This window comes from Tachysurus fulvidraco, chromosome 1, assembly GCF_022655615.1.
Source record: "Tachysurus fulvidraco isolate hzauxx_2018 chromosome 1, HZAU_PFXX_2.0, whole genome shotgun sequence".
NCBI classification, from domain to species: domain Eukaryota; kingdom Metazoa; phylum Chordata; class Actinopteri; order Siluriformes; family Bagridae; genus Tachysurus; species Tachysurus fulvidraco.
The window spans coordinates 16,809,890-16,819,889 of record NC_062518.1 but is presented as its reverse complement, the minus strand read 5'-3'; the positions used below and the strand labels follow the sequence as shown (position 1 = coordinate 16,819,889).

Below are 10,000 nucleotides of genomic sequence, written 5' to 3'. Positions count from 1 at the left end.
TTTTGACATTATCCAAATTTTATGGAGTTTTATCCTCAGCATGTATCTATATATCCATATATACAGTTCAGTTTATTTGTGTCGCACTTTTAACAGTAGACATTAGACAACATCCTGCTGCAGCTTTACACAAGTACAGAAACAGGACTGTGTAACTAAGAGCTCCTGAGGAACTTAACACGCCAGAGATCATTGCAGACTTAACACACCAGAGATCATTACAGACTTAACACTAGCTCCTTCCTGATGAAGGCTTTAAATGTTCATTAATGACGACCCGAGCACAAAGCTGACTGTCCACAGCAGTGCCATGTGTCAAGGGCTGTCCGTGCAGATCTGTCCCAGCAGAGAGAGGGAGGGAGAGAGACAGGGAGCATTGACAAGGAGAACGTGAGAGGGGAAGCGCAGGCAGGGACCGGGAGGGAGACGAGAGGTGAACTCCCGAGAGCGCAGCAGAGAGAAGGAAGGAGAGGGAGGGACTCGGCTGAGCGGAGAGAGAGAGAGGGGAGGCGAGGGACCCGGGAGCAGAGAGAGACGAAGGAGGAGAGGCCCTGCACTTGAGAGTAAGACAGACGTATGAGATGAGGGAGGGTCTGAGGGTGACGAGAGACGTAACCCGAGACAGAACAGTCGGAGAGCGAGAGGGGAGGGACGGAGAGAGAGAGAGGAGGAGAGCGAGAGAGAGAGGGAGGGAGAGAGATACAGAGAGAGATAGAGAGAGGGAGACAAGGGACAAAGATTGAGAAGAGAGAGGGAGGAGGAGAGAAGAGGGAGGGAGGGGAGAGAGAGAGGGAGGGAGAGAGATACAGAGGGAGGGAGAGAGACAAAGAGAGAGAGAGGGAGGGAGAGAGATACAGAGAGAGATAGAGAGAGAGAGGGAGAGAGAGAGAGAGAGAGAGAGAGAGGGAGGGAGAGAGAGAGAGGGAGGGAGAGAGATACAGAGGGAGGGAGGGAGACAAAGAGAGAGAGAGGGAGAGAGATACAGAGAGAGATAGAGAGAGGGAGACAGAGAGACAGAGAGAGAGAGAGAGAGAGAGAGAGGGAGGGCACAGAGGGTAGGGGACGAGTGCCAGGCAAGATGGGAAGGAGGACGTTGAGGGAGGGAGAGAGAGGAGAGGAGGAGAGAGCTACAGAGGGAGACAGACAAAGAGAGAGAGGAGGAGGGAAGAGGAGAAGAGATAAGCCAGCCGACGAGAGACTTTCGGAGTGCCTGCGCGCAGGCCCCAGCCTATGAGGAACCATATTAGGATAGATTGAGAGGCAGACAAGAACAACAACTGGAGAGATAGCAGAAGACGGCGCCACTTCGCTCCATTAGCCCCACAGCAATGTGTATGTCTCAGAATAGACAACGCCAGCCAGACGACCTTATCCCGCCCCGAGGAGTAGGGGGTAGGGAAAAGCAAATAGAGACAACCCATGTGAGACGACGAAGAGACAGATTGGACACGCGGGACGAAGAGAGGAGAGATGAGGCAAGACTAGTCCTAGAGAGGGATCAGGCTAAGACGACGACATCGCTGTTGAGAGCTAGAGTAGAGAGGAGCAGTACCTCTCTGGGTTGACACGCCTCCCCTGGCAACACTTACTAACCGAGCAACGGAACCGCCCTTACCGCATGCCATACGACGTGCTACACTCGAACAACAGACCCCTCCCCCACTCCGTGCAGAGACAAACACCTCCAGCTCACTCGACGCGCCCCCGGCCAGTCTTCGACAGAGCAAGAAGCCCGCCCTCCCGACTGCGACTTGAGTTCGATGAGAGAAAAAGTAACTCAGTACTACCTAACCCAACGCAACGCGAGTTCGCCGATGACTGTTACGAGCGATCCTCGTAAGTTAGCCCCCTCCTCCCGGAATACCCGACGCGCGCTTGATCTCTAGTAACCCGAGATATGACCTCTGTGAGACCCCGATAAAGCTTTCCCCCTATTCGACCGCGCCTCCCTCCGACCTTGGTCGACCTCCCTGTGTTCACACCTCTGTTAGGGATAGCGTACTAAAGCGAGTAATTCTGGCAGGTATACCGGTGAAAAGATCCAACGCACAGAGTCACCCCTCCGGACGAGACGCAGAGGGAGACGTTTGAAAGGAAGATGAGAGGGGAGAGAGAGGATGGCAGTACGAGAAGACGGTGAGAGGAGAGGCGAGAGAGACGTACGGACGAGAGAAGAGAGAGAGGAGAAGAGGATGAGGAGAGGGAAAGAGGAGGAGAAAGAGAGAGAGGAAGGAGGAGGAGAGAGAGGGGGAGAAGAGGAGAGAGGGGAGGAGAGAGAGAGAGAGGGAGAGTGAGAGATAGAGTGAGAGAGAGAGAGAGAGAGAGAGAGAGAGAGAGAGAGAGAGGGAGAGAGAGAGGGAGGGAGAGAGATACAGAGGGAGGGAGAGAGATACAGAGGGAGGGAGAGAGATACAGAGGGAGGGAGAGAGATACAGAGGGAGACAGAGAGACAAAGAGAGAGAGAAGAGAGAGAGAGAGAGAGAGAGAGAGAGAGAGAGAGAGAGAGAGGGAGAGAGACTATGTGTACTGTTGTGATGTTTTGTTTGTTGGCCCTTCAGCAGACCTGCTGTTTTATCCTAATTGGTGATGTCATCAGTGTCGTTAATATTTGATGTGGAACATGTTTTCTCTCTTTCAGCCTCCTTTTCTCCCTCTCTCTCAGTCCTGAGTTTAATGCTGCTGTCATTCTAGCTTTGTTCATTCACCATGATGAGAGAGAGAGAGAGAGAGAGAGAGAGAGAGAGAGAGAGAGAGAGAGAGAGAGAGAGATTCTTAAGAACTGGACCTGGATATGAAGAAAAAGAGTGGAGGATGGACAAATGGACAAATGGACATATCTGGGACAGAACATTCTCTTCCCATCACCACAATCCCATCTAAAATATCAGGAATATTAAACAAGATTAACAAATATGTTTATCTACAAACAGGAAAATGTCCTTTTAATAAATTAATAACTCCCTCTCTCTCTCTCTCTCTCTCTCTCTCTCTCTCTCTCTCTCTCTCTCTCTCTCTCTCTCTCACTTTCTCCCCTCGATCTCTTCCCCTCCCCCCCTTTAGTTACCCTAAAGAATCACACCAGTAAAAGGTTGCCACCCAGCAGCTCTAACCGGGACACCAGTAAAGGGACAGGATTGGTGGACAGACGTGTACCAGAGGGGGAGCTTCTCCTGCAGGTGTGAACACTGAACACATTGCTCACACTGAACACACTGCTCACACTGCTCACACTGAACACACTGCTCACACTGAACACACTGCTCACACTGAAAACACTGCTCACACTGAACACACTGCTCACACTGCTCACACTGAACACACTGAACACACTGCTCACACTGCTCACACTGAGCACACTGCTCACACTGAACACACTGCTCACACTGAACACACTGAACACACTGCTCACACTGCTCACACTGAACACACTGCTCACACTGAAAACACTGCTCACACTGCTCACACTGAACACACTGCTCACACTGAACACACTGCTCACACTGAACACACTGCTCACACTGAACACACTGCTCACACTGAAAACACTGCTCACACTGCTCACACTGAACACACTGCTCACACTGAACACACTGCTCACACTGAGCACACTGCTCACACTGAACACACTGCTCACACTGAACACACTGAGCACACTGAACACAATGCTCACACTGCTCACACTGAACACACTCCTCACACTGCTCACACTGAACACACTGCTCACACTGAGCACACTGCTCACACTGAACACACTGCTCACAATGATCACACTGAACACACTGCTCACACTGAACACACTGCTCGCACTGAGCACACTACTCGCACTGAACACACTGCTCACACTGAACACACTGCTCACACTGCTCACACTGAACACACTGCTCACAATGAACACACTGCTCACACTGAACACACTGCTCACACTGAACACACTGAGCACACTGAACACAATGCTCACACTTAACACGCTGCTCACACTGAACACACTGCTCACACTGAACACACTGAGCACACTGAACACAATGCTCACACTGCTCACACTGAACACACTCCTCACACTGCTCACACTGAACACACTGCTCACACTGAGCACACTGCTCACACTGAACACACTGGTCACACTGCTCACACTGAACACACTGCTCACACTGCTCACACTGCAGACACTGCTCACACTGAACACACTGCTCACACTGCTCACACTGAACACACTGCTCACACTGAACACACTGCTCTCACTGCTCACACTGAACACACTGCTCACACTGAACACGCTGCTCACACTGAACACGCTGCTCACACTGAACACACTGCTCACACTGAGCACACTGCTCACACTGAACACACTGCTCACATTGATCACACTGAAGACACTGCTCACACTGAACACACTGCTCACACTGGACACACTGAACACACTGCTCACACTAAACACACTGCTCACACTGAACACACTGCTCACACTGCTCACACTGAACACACTGCTCACACTGCTCACACTGAACACACTGCTCACACTGAACACACTGCTCACATTGCTCACACTGAACACACTGCTCACACTGAACACACTGCTCACACTGAACACACTGCTCACAATGAACACGCTGCTCACACTTCTCACACTGCTCACACTGAACACACTTCTCACACTAAACTCACTGATCACACTGCTCACACTGAGCACGCTGCTCACATTGAACACACTGCTCACATTGATCACACAGAACACACTGAACACACTGCTCACACTGGACACACTGAACACACTGCTCACACTGAACACACTGCTCACACTGAACACACTGCTCACATTGCTCTCACTGCTCACACTGAACACACTGCTCACACTGAACACTGCTCACACTGAACACACTGCTCACATTGCTCACACTGCTCACACTGAACACACTGCTCACACTGAACACACTGCTCACACTGCTCACATTGCTCACACTTCTCACACTGAACACACTGCTCACATTGAGCACACTGCTCACACTGAACACACTGAACACACTGCTCACACTGAACACACTGCTCACACTGAACACACTGCTCTCACTGAACACACTGCTCACACTGAACACACTGAGAACACTGAACACACTGAGCACACTGAACACAATGCTCACACTGCTCACACTGAACACACTCCTCACACTGCTCACACTGAACACACTGCTCACACTGAGCACACTGCTCACACTGAACACACTGGTCACACTGCTCACACTGAACACACTGCTCACACTGCTCACACTGAAGACACTGCTCACACTGAAGACACTGCTCACACTGCTCACACTGAACACACTGCTCACACTGAACACACTGCTCTCACTGCTCACACTGAACACACTGCTCACACTGAACACGCTGCTCACACTGAACACGCTGCTCACACTGAACACACTGCTCACACTGAGCACACTGCTCACACTGAACACACTGCTCACATTGATCACACTGAAGACACTGCTCACACTGAACACACTGCTCACACTGGACACACTGAACACACTGCTCACACTAAACACACTGCTCACACTGAACACACTGCTCACACTGCTCACACTGAAGACACTGCTCACACTGAACACACTGCTCACACTGCTCACACTGAACACACTGCTCACACTGAACACACTGCTCACATTGCTCACACTGAACACACTGCTCACACTGAACACACTGCTCACACTGAACACACTGCTCACAATGAACACGCTGCTCACACTTCTCACACTGCTCACACTGAACACACTTCTCACACTAAACTCACTGATCACACTGCTCACACTGAGCACGCTGATCACATTGAACACACTGCTCACATTGATCACACAGAACACACTGAACACACTGCTCACACTGGACACACTGAACACACTGAACACACTGCTCACACTGAACACACTGCTCACATTGCTCTCACTGCTCACACTGAACACACTGCTCACACTGAACACTGCTCACACTGAACACACTGCTCACATTGCTCACACTGCTCACACTGAACACACTGCTCACACTGAACACACTGCTCACACTGCTCACATTGCTCACACTTCTCACACTGAACACACTGCTCACATTGAGCACACTGCTCACACTGAACACACTGAACACACTGCTCACACTGAACACACTGCTCACACTGAACACACTGCTCTCACTGAACACACTGCTCACACTGAACACACTGAGAACACTGCTCACACTGCTCATACTGAACACACTGCTCACACTGAACACACTGCTCACACTGCTCACACTGAACACACTGCTCACACTGAACACACTCCTCACACTGAACACACTGCTCACATAGCTCACACTGAACACACTGCTCACACTGATCACACTGATCACACTGAAGACACTGCTCACACTGATCACACTGCTCACACTGAACACACTGCTCACACTGAACACACTGCTCACACTGCTCACACTGAAGACACTGCTCACACTGAACACACTGCTCACACTGAACACACTGCTCACACTGAACACACTGCTCTCACTGAACACACTGCTCATACTGAACACACTGCTCGCACTGAAAACACTGCTCACACTGAACACATTGCTCACACTGCTCACACTGAACACACTGCTCACACTGAACACAATGAACACACTGCTCACATTGAACACACTGATCACACTGAACACACTGCTCACACTGAGCACACTGCTCACACTGAACACACTGCTCACACTGAACACAGAGAGCACACTGAACACAATGCTCACACTGCTCACACTGAACACGCTGCTCACACTGAACACACTGCTCACACTGAACACACTGCTCACACTGCTCACACTGAACACACTGCTCACACTGAACACACTGCTCACACTGCTCACACTGAACACACTGATCACACTGATCACACTGAAGACACTGCTCACACTGAACACACTGCTCACACTGAACACACTGCTCACACTGAACACACTGCTCACACTGCTCATACTGAACACACTGCTCGCACTGAAAACACTGCTCACACTGAACACATTGCTCACACTGCTCACACTGAACACACTGCTCACACTGAACACAATGAACACACTGCTCACACTGCTCACACTGAACACACTGCTCACATTGAACACACTGCTCACACTGAACACACTGCTCACACTGAGCACACTGCTCACACTGAACACACTGCTCACACTGAACACACTGAGCACACTGAACACAATGCTCACACTGCTCACACTGAACACGCTGCTCACACTGAACACACTGCTCACACTGAACACACTGCTCACACTGAACACACTCCTCACACTGAACACACTGCTCACACTGCTCACACTGATCACACTGAAGACACTGCTCACACTGCTCACACTGAACACACTGCTCACACTGCTCACACTGCTCACACTGCTCACACTGAAGACACTGCTCACACTGAACACACTGCTCACACTGCTCACACTGAACACACTGCTCACACTGAACACACTGCTCTCACTGAACACACTGCTCACACTGAACACACTGAGCACACTGCTCACACTTAACACACTGAACACACTGCTCACACTGAACACACTGCTCACACTGAACACACTGAGCACACTGAACACACTGCTCACACTGCTCACAATGAACACACTGCTCACACTGAACACACTGCTCACACTGAACACACTGCTCACACTGAGCACACTGAACACACTGCTCACACTGCTCATACTGAACACACTGCTCACACTGAACACACTGCTCACACTGAACACACTGAACACACTCCTCACACTGAACACACTGAACACACTCCTCACACTGCTCACACTGCTCACACTGAACACACTGCTCACACTGAACACACTGCTCACACTGAACACACTGATCACACTGCTCACAATGGACACACTGCTCACACTGAGAACACTGCTCACATTGCTCACACTTCTCACACTGATCACACTGATCACACTGAAGACACTGTTCACACTGATCACACTGAACACACTGCTCACACTGAACACACTGCTCACACTGAACACACTGCTCACACTGAGCACACTGAACACACTGCTCACACTGCTCATACTGAACACACTGCTCACACTGAACACACTGCTCACACTGAACACACTGCTCACACTGAACACACTGAACACACTCCTCACACTGAACACACTGAACACACTCCTCACACTGCTCACACTGCTCACACTGAACACACTGCTCACACTGAACACACTGCTCACACTGAACACACTGATCACACTGCTCACAATGGACACACTGCTCACACTGAGAACACTGCTCACATTGCTCACACTTCTCACACTGATCACACTGATCACACTGAAGACACTGTTCACACTGATCACACTGCTCACACTGAACACACTGCTCACACTGAACACACTGCTCACACTGAACACACTGCTCACACTGAACACACTGCTCACACTGAACACACTGCTCACACTGAACACACTGAGCACACTGAACACAATGCTCACACTGAACACGCTGCTCACACTGAACACACTGCTCACACTGAACACACTGAGCACACTGAACACAATGCTCACACTGCTCACACTGAACACACTCCTCACACTGCTCACACTGAACACACTGCTCACACTGAGCACACTGCTCACACTGAACACACTGCTCACACTGAACACACTGCTCGCACTGAGCACACTACTCGCACTGAACACACTGCTCACACTGAACACACTGCTCACACTGAACACACTGCTCACAATGAACACACTGCTCACACTGAACACACTGCTCACACTGAACACACTGAACACACTGCTCACACTGAACACACTGCTCACACTGAGCACACTGCTCACACTGAACACACTGCTCACACTGAACACACTGAGCACACTGAACACAATGCTCACACTGCTCACACTGAACACACTGCTCACACTGAACACACTGCTCACACTGCTCACACTGAACACACTGATCACACTGATCACACTGAAGACACTGCTCACACTGATCACACTGCTCATACTGAACACACTGCTCACACTGAACACACTGCTCACACTGCTCACACTGAACACACTGCTCACACTGAACACACTGCTCACACTGAACACACTGCTCTCACTGAACACACTGCTCACACTGAACACACTGCTCACACTGCTCATACTGAACACACTGCTCACACTGAACACACTGCTCACACTGAACACATTGCTCACACTGCTCACACTGAACACACTGCTCACACTGAACACACTGAACACACTGCTCACACTGAACACACTGAGCACACTGAACACACTGCTCACACTGCTCACACTGAACACACTGCTCACACTGAACACACTGAACACACTCCTCACACTGAACACACTGAACACACTCCTCACACTGCTCACACTGCTCACACTGAACACACTGAACACACTGCTCACACTGAACACACCGCTCACACTGAACACACTGAACACACTGCTCACACTGAACACACTGCTCACACTGAACACACTGCTCACACTGAACACACTGCTCACACGGAACACACTGTTCACACTGAACACACTGCTCACACTGAACAGTGTGTTCACACTGAACACACTGCTCACACTGAACACACTGCTCACATTGCTCACACTGCTCACATTGCTCACACTGAACACACTGCTCACACTGCTCACACTGAACACACTGCTCACACTGAACACACTGCTCACACTGCTCACACTGAACACACTGCTCACACTGAGCACACTGCTCACACTGGACACACTGCTCACACTGAAAACACTGCTCACATTGCTCACACTTCTCACACTGAACACACTGCTCACACTGAACACACTCCTCACACTGCTCACACTGAACACACTGCTCACACTGAACACACTGCTCACACTGGACACACTGCTCACATTGCTCACACTTCTCACACTGAACACACTGCTCACACTGAACACACTGCTCACACTGAACACACTCCTCACACTGAAC

At 50.4% G+C, this 10,000-nt stretch overlaps 1 protein-coding gene across 1 annotated transcript in view; it reads left to right on the top strand.

Annotated features, from left to right (window-relative positions):
• Positions 1-10,000, top strand: part of ahr1b (aryl hydrocarbon receptor 1b) — a 26,930-nt gene that overhangs the window by 6,036 nt on the left and 10,894 nt on the right. Inside the window, exon 4 of the mRNA XM_047819977.1 lies at positions 3,061-3,176. Within this exon, the coding sequence (XP_047675933.1) occupies positions 3,061-3,176 (116 nt within the window). The remainder of the gene's footprint in view (positions 1-3,060; positions 3,177-10,000) is intronic.